The following is a 16,427-nucleotide window of genomic DNA, read 5'->3' on the forward strand; positions in this document are numbered from 1 at the left end:
CAGGTCCCGGACAGCATTCAGCGATTCCCCGGTTAGAAAGGGGGCTAACAGACCAACCCACTGTTGCTTGGGCCAGGCTTCCCTAGTGGCCGTGGCCTCAAATGCATGCAGGTATGCCTCAATGTCATCGGTAGCTCCCATCTTAGATATAAAGTCACTTGCCTTTATTGGGCGGGTATTTTGGACAACCCTCTGTCTCTGCAACTGCAATTCCTCTGCCTTCAGAAGGTTGGCTTTCTTTTGCTCCTCCAAGAGAGCCACGTTTGCTTGCATCTGGGCTTGCTGGCCAGCAACAAGGGCTTTCAATATGTCCTCCATTTCAGTCGGCGGGAGCCTACGGCCAACTTGGAAAACTGGGTGATCAAACCTTCGGTATCCTCCTCTGACATGCACTATTAACGCTTGAGCGTGCCTGTATTCTCCACCATCTGTGACGTCACGAGAGGCTACACAGCTTTCAGCGGGATTGCTCAAGTAGTGCAAGGAGACAAGGTTCAAACAAAACAAGGATTTTATTATAGGTCTTGGGAAATTAACGAAAATATAACAAAATTCTGTTCTCTTGTGGCTCTTTAAGGGTTAACAGTTCAGGGATGTCTCTTCCACATCCAAAATCATAATTCTCACTCGCTCAGATAACTTTTCCCCAGCCTTACTGTAGTCCACGTTGCAGCTAGTGGCCAACCCAGCAAAAAGTCCTTCCAAATGTCTCTCACGTATTTCCACAGGTGCATATATCCAAAGGTGAGTATTTCCCAAAGGTAAGTATCTCCAAATCCTTATATTCCTCATGGAAGTGGACGTGCAGCACTCTTGTCCTCCAGAGAGCCCAGCTTGGAGACTGTGTCTCTTCCCTTCCCAAACCTTCAGCTCATCAGCTCCTCATTTGTTTCAGCTGCGTGGGAAGATTGGCCATAGAGGGGTGGAGTTCCCGACCATACCAGCAGATGGAGCCATAGCTGTCTGGGTTTGCAGCCACCTCAGGGGGATGTAACGTCCCTCCAGGACACAGCCTCTCGTGACATCACAAGAGACAGTTAGAAACAGCGACAGACAGAGAGAGAGAGATTATTATTTTATTACAATGTATATTGTATACATTGTTGCTTTGGCAATATTGACGCAATGTTTTTCATGCCAATAAAGCAGCTTGAATTGAGAGAGAGAGAAAGAGAGAGAGTTTTTTTTGAGTTTTAAATAATCTTTATTGGGTCTGGGAGCCCACCACACAAATACTCATACAAAACCGTATTTACACATCAATTAAAAACACAACTCCAATTCCTCCTCCACAGTAACTGAACACAACAGCATCTGAATGCCCCATATACTCATAAACAGATCAATATTGTTGACCAGTTTATAGTAGGCAAACTCAATTCTTAGTCTTGCTGCCAACATTCCCTCCAGCATTCCCACCACATCCACAGACCCCTGTCCCCGAATACTGTTCTTTCGGGTCTTCCATATGGCTAATTTTGCTGCCCCTAACACAAAATTAAGCAACACAACTACAGCTTTCTGACTAAACCTGTACTTTGGCCCAAATATGTACAGTTGGGAAGAGAAAACCTCTCCCAGAGCTGAGAACCAATTAGTGATCAGGTCAATCATCCCGACCAACCTGGGACACTGTAAAAACAGATGTGCCAGAGTTTCAGGTTCAGCACAGAATGGACACTCCTCCCCAACAGTAGGATCCAGGTGTACCAGATACATGTTGGTGGCTATGGCTCCATGTATTATCCTCCATTGGAGGTCAGCTGTCCCTCTTATCAATAGGCAGTTTGTATAGTGTTCGCCAACAGCCTTTTGGGGAGGCACCTGGACCAAGCACACCCGCCCACCTCGTCGATTTTACCCCTTCCAGGGAAGAGGCATGGGACACCTTTACACATATTCTGTACATGGCCTTCTTTCCCACCTCCTTGAACTCCCCCAGCTCCGGGGTATCGAAGGAAAGCAGCATCCCCACGTCCTCCTCGAATGCCCCCGCCGCAGCACTAACAATCAGTGCAGGGAACACATAATCCAGACCCTCCTTCCACCGATCAGAATTGGAAGTGTCAGTCACATACTGCAGATGAAGTACTGGCAAGGAATCACAGACCTCAGCGACGACCTTCCTCAGTAGGCGAGACGATCGGATCCCCGCTCTTTCTCCCAGCTCCTCCAACGACCTATTCCTGTTCCACATCAGATGACCCAGCTTAGTACACCCCACGCCTAACAGGCATGAACGTAGGCTAGCTGAACCCAGAACACGGGACTGGATGGCAGTGTTGTGAAAAAGAGGCTCTTCAAAAAGCCACATCCCTGGTGGCGTGCAGGCCTTACGGGACTTGACCAGAACTCTCCAAGCCTGCATAACAGACTCATAAAATGGAGTCAGGCCAGGCAACTCACCCCCCTCCAGCTTTAAGAGGAAAAAGGTGCTTGTCTAAGCCCAAACAGCCCGCTCTCCTCATCAATGCGTAGGCTGTGTCAACCCAGCTAGAACCGTCACTGTACAACAGTCTCTGGGCTGCTTGAAGCCGGAAAGCCATGATCCTGGAAGAAATGTCCACCAGGCCTTGCCCACCCTCGTGCAGTGGCAGGTACAGGGCTGAAGCTTTAATCCAATGTTGTCCAGACCAGAAGAAATTGACAAGGGTCCTCTGAAGCTCTTGTATCAGACCCTTTGGTGGCTGTAAAATCATTAGTCTGTGCCACAGGGTAGAGGCAGCTAGGTTATTAGCTACCAGTACCCTTCCCCTATAAGACAGCTGGGGCAGCACCCATTTCCATCTTGACAGTCTGGCACACACTTTCTCCACTACACCCTCCCAGTTCTTTTTCTGAAAGACATCGGAGCCTAGAAAAACCCCCCAAAGTCTTCATCCCATCTCTGCCCCACTGAAGCCCCCCTGGTAACCGTGGAGCGGACCCCATCTGAAGCTGGCCTGCCCACAGCGCTTCACTCTTTCCCCAATTGACTCTAGCTGAGGAGGCCCCCTCATACACCTTTAAGGCGTCTGAGAGAACCTTAACATCCTCACCCCCTGTAATAAAAACTGTCACGTCATCTGCATACGCAGACAGTGCTATCGTGGGACCCTTCATTACACCTGGCACAGAGAAACCAGTAAGCTTCGCTCTTAAAAAACAAAGCATTGGTTCAATCGCCAGACTGTATAACTGCCCTGAAATTGGGCATCCCTGCCTGATGCCCCTTTGGACAGGGATGGGACAACTCAAACCACCCCCACCTTCACCATACACGAGGCCCCAGCATACAGTAACTTCATCCAAGACAAAAAAACATCCCCAAACCCAAAGGCTTTCATTGTTTTAAACAAGTACTGGTGGTCCACACAATCAAAAGCCTTCTCCTTATCCAAAGAAAGTAAACCCACATTTACATCAGACAGTTTACAAATGTCCAAAACATCTCTTATTAGAAACAAGTTGTCAACAATAGAGCGATCAGGTACACAGTAGGACTGGTCCTTGTGGACCAACAATCCCAGATACTCTTTCAACCTGTTTGAGAGACATTTAGAAACAATTTTATATTCTGCACACAGCAAAGCAATAGGTCTCCAATTTTTTATGAGAGCCAAATCCCCCTTTTTTGGCAACAGTGAAAGTACCGCACGTTGACAAGATACAGGAAGAGAGCCCTCATGAAAAGATTCACACACCACTTCATAAAAATCCTCCCCAATAGACCCCCAAAAGTGCTTGTAAAACTCAGATGGTAAACCATCAATGCCAGGGGCTCGGCCTGTTGAGAGCTGCATAACTGCTGTGGACAGCTCTTGCAGTGTAATGTCAGAGTCCAATGCGCCTCTTTGCTCAGGTCCCAATTGAGGAAGACCGTGTAACAACTGTTCAGTACACCGAGAGTCACAATCCTCCGCCTTATAGAGGGCAGAATAGAAATCCACGGCATGTTGACGCATTTCACTGTCATCCGTGGTCACCTTCCCATCAGGGAGACGAAGGCAGACCATCTGTTTACGTTGCAATGTCGACTGTCCTAGGTTTAAAAAAAAGCACTAGGAGCATCCATATCCTTGAGGGAAGCGAAACGAGACCTAATCAAGGCACCCTTCACTCTTTCATGCAGAAACGACCTCAATTCATGTTTCTTGTCCTGTAAGTTCATGACTAGTCCGGGGTCATTCTGAGTGAGCAACTTCAATTCAATAGATTTAATGTTCTGCTCAAGGCCCCTGATAGTCTCTTTAACTTCAATTCGAGACAGAGCAGTATACTGTTGACAAAATAATCGTATTTGGGCCTTCCCAACCTCCCACCATTGTCTCAAGGACTCCAAATTCCCTTTTGTAACCCTCCATTTTTCCCAAAACAACAAAAACCTTTCACAAAACATGACATCATGTAACAATTTAACATTAAAATACCAATAAGATGATGACCTTCGTGGACAGGACAAGTGAATATCAACAGTGACAATATGGTGATCAGAGAAACCCACAGGAGTAATGTCACACCTTCCAACCCTACTACAGTATTGCTCAGATACATACAACCTGTCTAACCTTGCTGCACTGACATGACCTTCATTAACTTTTAGCCATGTGTACTGCCTAACTTTTGCATTCCTTACTCTCCACACATCAGAAAGCTCAAACTCAGTTAATAGACCAGACAGACAAATTGCTGACCACAGGTGAGGTTCTTCAGCGGTGCGATCAACAGTAAAATCCACTGTACAGTTCCAGTCCCCCTAAAACCATACACCCCTCTTGGTCACACTGTCTTAAGGTTTCCTTTATTTTATCAAAACCAACAATACGCTCTGTACCCTCATTAGGAGCATAAACATTCAAAAAAACAAACAAAAACCCCATAACATCCACCTTGACCAATAAAACCCGACTCTTGACAATCTCTGTTGTAGATACCACAGTCACCCCTAAGCCTGAAGAAAACAAGATTGCCACCCCAGCACTGAAATTAGTACCATGACTGAGTATATGCTGCCCCTCCCACCACATACCCCAGTCAGCCGCATTTTCCTCATCACTATGTGTCTCCTGTAGGAAAACTACATTAAGCCTTTTCTGTTTTATTACTTCTAATACCCAAGCCCTCTTATTCCTGTCCCTTCCTCCATTAATGTTGAGAGAACCTACCCTTAATACCTCCATATAGAAAAGAAAAAGGAAAAGCAGAAGATACCACAGAGAAACCAGACAAAGAGAATAGAACACCCTATGAGGCATAATCATCATCATTATTTAAATTTTCTCTTAACCTGACCACGTTTCCCACCACCCTTTGCTGCTGCAACAGCAGTAACAAATTTCCTCAAGCGAAACCGCTTCTTCTCACTCAACTGGTCTAACCCCACCGTCTTCTGTAACATCACAGCTGACCTCACAAATTTATCAACATCAAAATAATCTGCCAATTTGACAGATTTCCCAAAAGTCTGATCCAGAAACCCTTTTACCTCCTCTAGATCGTAAATTGAGTCCTCACCAGCTGATACCGTATCAAGAGAGATATCCATATCCATATCCTTCTCCTGATCCTCCTCAACTGAGGCCACAGACCACTGACTCCCCTCTACCACATCCCTTTCAACACTCCCCCACTTGCACCCCATCACTCGTACCAGGCATCTCCTCCACTACCTGGGAGACTAGCCCCACCTGAACCCCATTACTCGTAGTGGGCATCTCCTCCACTACCTGGGAGACTAGCCCCACCTGAACCCCATTACTCGTAGTGGGCATCTCCCCCACTACCTGGGAGACTAGCCCCACCTGAACCCCATTACTCGTAGTGGGCATCTCCTCCACTACCTGGGAGACTAGCCCCCCCTGTAACCCAGCACTCATAGTGGGCATCTCCTCCACTACCTGGGAGATGAGCTCCACATGAACCCTCTCCTGTAACCCATTACTTGTAGTGGGCATCTCCTCCACTACCTGGGAGATTAGCTCCACATGTAGACCCCTCCTGTACCACAGCACTCGTACTGGGCACCTCCTCACCAGTCTGAGGAAATGGCCCTTCAGATCCATCCTTACCTTCTACAACAAAAAAATCCCCCTGCATAACATTTCCCTCTGGTACAAGTTGCACCTCTGTGCCCTCAACACGGACAACTTGTTCCTCAGCAACAGATGCGTGCGGCTGCTCTACCACTGTCAGCCCACCTCTTCCTACATCAGTGGGCCCAGGCGTTACGAGGACCACCTGCGCCCCTCCCTCTGCCTTCTCCCTTTTCGGGCAAGCATGTCGCTTATGACCAACATCCCCACACTCAAAACACCGTTGACTACCTGTACTAGCATAAGCCATATACAATCTATTGTCATACTTGACTTTAAACGATAACTCCAAAGTCTGTTCCGGTGAGTCCAAAAACATAAACACCTGTCGCCGAAACGACATTACCTGTTTCAACGCCGGGTGTTTGCAACCCAATGGGACAACCTTAATTGAACTTGCAAACTTCCCAAAGCGCAATAACTCGCGCTCCAATAGCTCATTTGGAATGAACGGCGGTACATTTGAAATCGTTACCCTTGTTGACGGAGAAAAAAGCGGCGTAACTTTAATAAACATTCCTTTAAGAAGTATGCCATGCTCAACCATACGATCAACAAGGCGCTCTTCTTTAAGAAATACCACCACCGCTTTATTCATCCGTGACGCATAAGCAACATTCTCATATCCTACCTTCTCTCCTACGGCGACCAAAACCTCTTCCACCGTGACAGTAGCTTCAGTAACACACCTAAAGCCGTGCCGAAGTGACAGGGACGGCGTCCCGATTCGGGCCGCCATCCCCACCAAAATCAGGGTAATTTCGACACGAAAAACAATATACTTAATTCTAGGGCAACAAAAAAATTGAAATAATAACCTTAATCATGCATAGAAGAAAAAAAGGATATCACCAAGAAAAGGAAAACCCAGGATATCTAACTCTACACAACACTCGCACTTAGCACTCACTCAAACAATTCCCAGCATGCACCAAACACTCCCAGCATGCAGAGAGAGAGAGAGAGACAGACAGAGCAAGAGAGACAGACAGAGCGAGAGACAGAGCGAGAGACAGAGCGAGAGACAGAGCGAGAGACAGAGACAGAGACAGAGACAGAGACAGAGACAGAGACACACACACAAATAGGGGTGTTTTACCTGTTTGGAGGTCTTCCATGGAGAAAGCTGACCTGCAGAGAAACAGACACAAAATGTTAGTCCTTTGAGCAGACAGAGAAAAATAACTGTATGATGGGTTATCTTAACATAGCAATGACAGAAGTAAAGAACAGTAGGGATACTTTATACAAGAGAAAGTAGGCTAATGTCGGTACAAAACAAGAATTAAATATCATAGTTTCTCTTGGAATCCATAAATCATAGGCTATTACATATAACACTAGTGGTGCCTCCCCTCAGGAGACTGAAAAGATTTGGCATGGGTCCCCATATCCTCTAAAAGTTCTACAGCTGCACCATTGAGAGCATCCTGACCGGTTGCATCACCGCCTGGTATGGCAACTGCTCGGCATCTGACCGTAAGACGCTACAGAGGGTAGTGCGTACGGCCCAGTACATCACTGGGGCCAAGCTTCCTGCCATCCAGGACCTTATATGCTAGGCGGTGTCAGAGGCAAGGCCAAATAATTGTCAAAGACTCCAGTCACCCAAGTCATAGACTGTTCTCTCTGCTACTGCACGGCAAGCGGTACTGGAGCGCCAAGTCTAGGACTAAAAGGCTCCTTAACAGCTTCTACCCCCAAGCCATTAGACTGCTGAACAATTAATCAAATGGCCACTCTACTCCATTAAAAAAAATATATATATTGGGATCATGGGTCATTCCACTTGATGTCTTCTTAAAATTCAATGTGATAGGCCTACCCTTATCCCATGTTATCCATACAGTGAGGGAAAAAAGTATTTGATCCCCTGCTGATTTTGTAAGTTTGCCCACTGACAAAGCCATGATCAGCCTATCATTTCAATGGTAAGTTTATTTGAACAGTAAGAGACAGAATAACAACAATTATTCGGCGCATGTGACAAATACAATTTGATTTGATTTGAAACCATTAGAAATTGATTCAATGAAATGTACCCCTCCTGCAAATAAAAAATGTGTTTATCTGTTCAGGTTTTTGCTCTCTGGATATTCTCTACTCCATAAAAAAAAAAAAACATTTATTGGGATCATGGGTCATGCCACTTGAATGTCTTCTTAAAATTCAATGTTGTGATAGGCCTACCCTTATCCCATGTTATCCATACAGTGAGGGGAAAAAGTATTTGATCCCCTGCTGATTTTGTAAGTTTGCCCACTGACAAAGCCATGATCAGCCTATCATTTCAATGGTAAGTTTATTTGAACAGTGAGAGACAGAATAACAACAACAAAATCCAGAAAAATGCATGTCAAAAATGTTAAAAATTGATTTGCATTTTAATGAGGGAAACCCCTCTGCAAAACATGACTTAGTACTTGGTGGCAAAACCCTTGTTGGCAATCACAGAGGTCAGACGTTTCTTGTAGTTGGCCACCAGGTTTGCACACATCTCCGGAGGGATTTTTTCCAAGTCATTAAGGTTTCGAGGCTGACGTTTGGCAACTCGAACCTTCAGCTCCCTCCACAGATTTTCTATGCGATTAAGGTCTGGAGACTGGCTAGGCCTCTCCAGGACCTTAATGTGCTTCTTCTTGAGCCACTCCTTTGTTGCCTTGGCCGTGTGTTTTGGGTCATTGTCATGCTGGAATACCCATCCACGACCCATTTTCAATGCCCTGGCTAAGGGAAGGAGGTTCTCACACAAGATTTGACGGTACATGGACGGTACACGTCCATCGTCCCTTTGATGCGGTGAAGTTGTCCTGTCCCCTTAGCAGAAAAACACCCCCAAAGCATAATGTTTCCACCTCCATGTTTGACGGTGGGGATGGTGTTCTTGGGGTCATAGGCAGCATTCCTCCTCCTCCAAACACGGCGAGTTGAGTTGATGGCAAAGAGCTCGATTTTAGTCTCATCTGACCACAACACTTTCACCCAGTTCTCCTCTGAATCATTCAGATGTTCATTGGCAAACTTCAGACGGGCCTGTATGTGTGCTTTCTTGAGCAGGGGGACCTTGCGGGCGCTGCAGCATTTCAGTCCTTCACGGCGTAGTGTGTTACCAATTGTTTTCTTGGTGACTATGGTCCCAGCTGCCTTGAGATCATTGACAAGATCCTCCCGTGTAGTTCTGGGCTGATTCCTCACCGTTCTCATGACCCGTAGCACTCACAGACTTGAGTGCTACGGGTCGGTAGTCATTTAGGCAGGTTATCTTAGTGTTCTTGGGCACAGGGACTATGGTGGTCTGCTTAAAACATGTTGGTATTACAGACTCATCATGTTGAAAATGTCAGTGAAGACACATGCCAGTTGGTCAGCGCATGCTCGGAGTGCACGTCCTGGTAATCCGTCTGGCCCTGCGGCATTGTGAATGTTGACCTGCTTAAAAGTCTTACTCACATCGGCTACAGAGAGCGTGATCACAGAGTCATCCGGAACGGCTGATGCTCTCATGCATGCTTCAGTGTTGGTTGCCTCGAAGCGAGCGTATAAGTGATTTCCCATGGGTGGCCAGTATGAAAAAATTTATGCACTCACTAACTGTAAGTCGCTCTGGATAAGAGCGTCTGCTAAATGACTAAAATGTAAAAATGTAAATTTAGCTCATCTGTTAGGCTTGTGTCACTGGGCAGCTCGTGGCTGCGCTTCCGCTTGTAGTCTGTAATAGTTTTCAAGCCCTGCCACATCCAACGAGCGTCAGAGCCGGAATATTACGATTCAATCATAATCCTGTATTGACTCTGTCTGTTTGATGGTTCGTTGGAGGGCATAGCGGGATTTCTTATAAGAGTCCAGGATAGAGTCCCACTCCTTAAAAGTGGCAGCTCTACCCTTTAGCTCAGTGCAGATTTTGCCTGTAATCCATGGCTTCTGGTTGGGGTATGTACGTACGGTCACTGTGGGGACGATGCCATCGATGCACTTATTGATGAAGCCAGGGACTGATGTGGTGTACTCCTCAATGCTATCTGAAGAATCCCGGAACATATTCCTGTAGCTTAGCATCTGCATCATCTGACAACTTCCTTATTAACTGAGTTACTGGTGCTTTCTGCTTTAGTTTTTGCTTATAAGCAGGAATCAGGAGGATAGAGTTATGGTCAGATTTGCCAAATGGAGGGCGAGGGAGAGCTTTGTATGCGTCTCTGTGTGTGGAGTAAAGGTGGTCTAGAGTTTTGTTCCCTCTGGTTGGATATTTAATATGCTGGTAGAAATTAGGTAGAACAGATTTAAGTTTCCCTGCTTTAAAGTCCCCGGCCACTAGGAGCGCTGCCTCTGGATGAACGTTTTCCTGTTTTCTTATGGCCTTATACAGCTCATTGAGTGCAATCTTAGTACCTGCATTGGTTTGTGGTGGTAAATAGACAGCTACGAAAAATATAGACGAAAACTCTCGTGGTAAATAGTGTTGTCTACATCTTATCATGAGATACTCTACCTCAGGCGAGCAAAACCTTTATATCAGATTTTATGCACCAGCTGTTGTTTACAAATATACACAGACATCCACCCCTTGTCTTACCGGAGTCAGCCGTTCTATCCTGCCGATGTAGCATATATCCTACCAGCTGTATGTTATCCATGTCGTCGTTCAGCCACAACTCAGTGAAACATAAGATATTACGGTTTTTAATGTCCCGTTGATAGGATAAAAGTAATCTTAGGTCGTCTAATTGATTTTCAAATGATTGAACATTGGCTAATAGGATAGATGGAAGAGGCAGTTTACTCGCTCGCCGTCGAATCCTTACAAGGCACCCCGACCTACGTACACGATATCTCCGTCTTTCTCATGTGAATGGTGGGGATTTGGGCCTATGGGGTGTTAGCTAAAATTATCAAACTAATGTTAGTTAGCTAGCTTGACCAGGGTTGTTTAGAGAAAAGGTTTTTGGCTAGACTAACGTTAGCTGACTAAAATGTGCCCAGATTCAGAAACTACTAGCTAGTTAGCTTGCTTTTTAGTTTAGTTAGATTGCGTTAGCTAACAAAGCTTCCAAATCTGGGTATGTTTTAGCCAGCTACTAGCTACTGAACTATTTATGTGTAGGATTAGCTAGCATCAACTAACACTGCTTGTTGCATTAGCAAATGTGGACTAGCTAGCTAGATTAGCTAATGTAAGCTAGCATGCTAGTATAAGTATCAGTATCTAGCATGTTAACTTTATTCTAGCTAGCTAGCAAGCTAACAGTAGGCTTACCTCAATGTGTTATTTTAGATTAGACGGCGAGTTCTTGAAAGCTGGTATTTCCTGAACTTTTGGTAAACATAACAGACATTTCATCCGGTAGGATGAATCCTTCATTCCGAGAAAATTAAACATTTATTTTAGATACGGCCAAGGGTGTTCGTCCTCATCAGGAGGTGGTGGTGGTGGTGGTAGAGTGATGTCGGACATGACTGTGCGATTTTGGACATGCTTGGGCAAAGTATGATGGATGACTGTTTTGCAAGTGACAGGCTCCCGGTGGGTGGGGTTGACACTTTAGGACCCATGGATTTGCCCAAACTGATGAGGATTGGATCAACTTTGCTTGCATGTCGTCGCCTGCTGCCTTGAAAAACAAGTTCACCCATGAGTGAGCCGACTCGCCGACGTTGCTTTCATCTTTTACCCAACAGAATGATTTGATTTTGTAGCGAGTAACGAAAGTGTCAGGGGAAGTGTATACATTTCTTTTGAAAATGTAGTGAAGTAAAAGTAAAAGTCGACAGAAATATAAATAGTAAAGTAAAGTACAGATACCCTAAAAAACGACTTAAGTACAGTAACAAAGTATTTCTACTTTGTTACTTTACACAACTGCTTCTCTCTGGGTGTTTGAGAAAGGAATGAAGGAGAGAGAGGAGGAGATGGACATGCACGGTGGCGAGATATTCTGTAGCTAAAGGTAGTGTCAGCATATTAATTATGAAAATATAAAAAAAAATCCTAAGCTATTCAAAATCAAATACAAATTCACTATAATTGTAGGTTAACTCTGTTAGACGCCCTCCCTGCACAATCAGTGAACCAACAGCATCGCCTAGGCCTATACGTTCTCTCCCAGACTCATATATAGAAAGTCTGGAGCGTAGCACAAGGTAACCAGCCCATCCAGTATGCATAATAATACAGTCCACACACAAAGGCGATTACTAGAATTTGTTTAGTTTTGCAGTATAGACTAGACCAATTATGTACCAAAGACATCTTATATCTATGGTTTTTTTGGGGGCTTGGCTCATATATAGGCCTATGAGTATGCATAAGCTCTAATATGCGTATCGGCATTTTGAATTAATTATCACCTTAGAAAGCACTGTCCATTTCGTTGTGTTTTGCTTTGAAACAACATCCACAATGACCATGTTTTCCACTCAGTTTCACCCTTTTGTTTAACTTCTTTCCTCAAATTGATCGATCACAGTGAGGGGAGTTTTAAAAGCATGATACTGTATTGATAAGTGTTTGATGTGCTTTTCGATTGCATTTGCATTGATGTCAGAGTGGTTAGATCAGGGGTGTCAAACTCATTCCGTGGAGAGAGTCTGCAGGTTTTTGTTTTTTCCTTTCAATTAAGACCTAGACAACCAGATGAGGGAGTTCCTTATTAATTAGTGACCTTAATTCATCAATCAAGTACAAGGGAGGAGTGAAAGCCCTCCTTTGAATGAGTTTGACACCTGTGGGTTAGAGGGACAAATAGAGCTCTGAGTACCAGGCCATTAGCGACCTGAGGGTCGTTAGCAAGTTAAGTACTACCAACACATGTCCAGAGTGCATAACAGGAGATTACCTTGACTTAACGGTCACGTGGAATTTGACTGCGGTCATGATTCATGACAGCTGGTGTGGCGGTAATACGGTCACCGCAACAGCTCTATGATTAATGATTAATAACGAATAAATGATGACTAAACTATTTCATCATTTATTAATGCTTTATAAATACTTTATTACGTGGCTTGTTCGCTCTACTAATATGGCTGACCCTGTAAAAAAACACATTTCACTGCACCTATCCAGTGTACGTGACAATAATATATATATATACAGCTGTGGAAAAAATTAAGAGACCACCGCAAATCTTTCTTAAATCAGCATCTCTACATATATGTCATCCATTCCATTCCAGTGTCTGTTGAATTTCAACACAGGCACACCTCATTCTACTGAATTAGGTACTGATTAGGTGATCACATGAACCAAATCTTATTTAACAAGGAAAAATATAAAAACCACTGCTGTGGTCATCACTATCCTCTTGCAATAGGACCAGCTGGATGGCAAAAACAGTGCTAATATTACCTCAAAAGTAATATTAATCAAAAAATAACTATTGACCATGCCAAAGAGTTGAAAAGGAACGTTTTGAGTGAGGAAAAGAAGGGGGCAATTCTGGCTTTACTGGCAGAGGGATTCAGTGAGCGTCAGGTTGCTTCCATCCTTAACATTTCAAAGACGGAGGTCAAGCAGCAGACATTGGGGACAACAAAGCTACAGACCAGCAGAGGGCGAAAACGACTCTCTACTGGCCGGGATGACTGCCAACTCATTCGAATGTCACTCAACAACCGTAGGATGACGTCAAGTAACCTACAAAAAGAATGGCAAACGGCAGCTGGGGTGAAGTGCACGGCGAGGACAGTTCAAAACAGGCTCCTAGGGGAAGGGCTGAAGTTGTGCAAAGCTAGAAAAAAGCCCTTCATCAATGAGAAGCAAAGAAGAGCCAGGCTGAAGTTTGCAAAAGACCATAAGGTTTGGACCGTAGAGGACTGGAGTAAGGTCATCTTCTCTGATGAGTCCAATTTTCAGTTTGCCCAACACCTGGTCGTCTAATGGTTAGATGGAGAGCTGGAGAGGCCTACACGCCACAGTGTCTCGCACCCCCTGTGAAATTTGGTGGAGGATCGGTGATGATCTGGGGGTGCTTCAGCAAGGCTGGAATCGGGCAGATTCGTCTTTGTGAAGGACGCATGAATCAAGCCACGTACAAGGTTGTCCTGGAAGAAAACTTGCTTCCTTTTGCTCTGACATTGTTCCCCAACTCTGAGGATTGTTTTTTCCAGCAGGACAATGCGCCATGCCACACAGCCAGGTCAATCAAGGTGTGGATGGAGGACCACCAGATCAAGACCCTGTCATGGCCAGCCCAATCTCCAGACCTCAACCCCATTGAAAACTTCTGGAATGTGATCAAGAGGAAGATGGATGGTCACAAGCCATCAAACAAAGCCGAGCTGCTTGAATTTTTGCGCCAGGAGTGGCATAATGTCACACAACATCAATGTGAAAGACTGGTGGAGAGCATGCCAAGATTTATGAAAGCTGTGATTGAAAATCAGGGTTATTCCACCAAATATTGATTTCTGAACTCTTCCTAAGTTAAAACATTACTATTGTGTTGTTGAATGAACATGAACTTATTTTCTTTGCATTATTCGCGGTCTGACAACACTGCATCTTTTTCTTTCTTTTTTTTTCTTTTTTTTTTTTGGGGGGGGGAATGGATCAGCTTAATATTGCAGATAGATTGTATCTTCTATCAATGTAATTGTCTGCATCACTTCCAATCCCCCATGTTTATTTTTTATTTTTTATATATATACTCCCCTTTATTACTTTTCAACCCCACCATCCTTTCCCTACTTGGAGTAAATTAGTGAACAACAATGCCCAGGCGTCTACTTCCGGTCTATACTTACTATCTACACCTTATGGACAGAGTTCATTTTACAATAATTCTATTATATATATATATATATTTATTTTTTTTGCTCCTGAACTTCTTCTACTCTCAACCTCTCCGATCATTTTCATGGTGTCCATCCGGTTTGCCATATCTTTCTAACTGTGCTCCTTCCCAAAAGCTCCCAACATACAACCTATATACTTATTATGGACACAGTATGCTTACATTATTAGCTATCTTTGTTGTTATTTGTTATTAGTCCCATCCTTCAACTCTATTCAATACCTCCCATCTATCTCTTAACACCATCCATATAGGATTTCTATTTGCCATATATATTTCGACCGTACTGTGATGTTTTACAAAAATTCTGAACCTTTCTATTCTCATTGCTTCTACAGATTGTGAATTAAAAATAAACATTTTTTGCTAAAAGTATTATTATATTATTGATTGATTGATGAACACTGCATCTTTTTTGTTATTTTGACCAGTTGTAATTTTCTGCAAATAAATGCTCTAAATTACAATATTTTCATTTGGAATTTGGGAGAAATGTTGTCAGTAGTTTATAGAATAAAACAAAATTGTTATTTTTACCCAAACATACAGTGGGGAGAACAAGTGTCACGATCGTCATAATGATTGGACCAAGGCGCAGCGTGATATGCGTACATCTCTTTAATAGTGTACTAGCAACACGATACAAAATACAAAACAACAAAACGAAACGTGAAGTCCTCGGTCATGAACACAAACCAACACGGAACAAGATCCCACAAAACACAAGTGCACAACAGGCTGCCTAAGTATGGTTCCCAATCAGAGACAACAAGCAACAGCTGATTCTCGTTGCCTCTGATTGAGAACCACCCCGGCCAACATAGAACCACATAACCTAGAACAGAACATAGAAAATGAAACATAGACACTACACAAAGAAACTAACACCCTGGCTCAACATACAAGAGTCCCCAGAGCCAGGGCGTGACAACAAGTATTTGATACACTGCCGATTTTGCAGGTTTTCCTACTTACAAAGCATGTAGAGGTCTGTCATTTGTATCATAGGTACACTTCAACTGTGAGAGACGGAATCTAAAACAAAATTCCAGAAAATCACATTGTATGATTTTTAAGTAATTAATTTGCATTTTATTGCATGACATAAGTATTTGATCACCTACCAACCAGTAAGAATTCCGGCTCTCACAGACCTGTTAGTTTTTCTTTAAGAAGCCCTCCTGTTCTCCACTCATTACCTGTATTAACTGCACCTGTTTGAACTCGGTACCTGTATAAAAGACACCTGTCCACACACTCAATCAAACAGACTCCAACCTCTCCACAATGGCCAAGACCAGAGAGCTGTGTAAGGACATCAGGGATAAAATTGTAGACCTGCACAAGGCTGGGATGGGCTACAGGACAATAGGCTAGCAGCTTGGTGAGAAGGCAACAACTGTTGGCGCAATTATTAGAAAATGGAAGAAGTTCAAGATGATGGTCAATCACCCTCGGTCTGGGGCTCCATGCAAGATCTCACCTTGTGGGGCATCAATGATCATGAGGAAGGTGAGGGATCAGCCCAGACCTACACGGCAGGACCTGGTCAATGACCTGAAGA

At 44.2% G+C, this 16,427-nt stretch overlaps 1 protein-coding gene across 1 annotated transcript in view; it reads right to left on the minus strand.

Moving 5' to 3' along the window:
• Window positions 1-16,427, minus strand: part of LOC121531185 (membrane-associated guanylate kinase, WW and PDZ domain-containing protein 2) — a 338,801-nt gene that overhangs the window by 84,332 nt on the left and 238,042 nt on the right. The window contains exon 12 of the mRNA XM_045205201.1: window positions 7,171-7,202. Coding sequence (XP_045061136.1) covers window positions 7,171-7,202 — 32 coding nt within the window. The remainder of the gene's footprint in view (window positions 1-7,170; window positions 7,203-16,427) is intronic.

The sequence above is a fragment of the Coregonus clupeaformis genome, chromosome 19, assembly GCF_020615455.1.
Source record: "Coregonus clupeaformis isolate EN_2021a chromosome 19, ASM2061545v1, whole genome shotgun sequence".
NCBI classification, from domain to species: domain Eukaryota; kingdom Metazoa; phylum Chordata; class Actinopteri; order Salmoniformes; family Salmonidae; genus Coregonus; species Coregonus clupeaformis.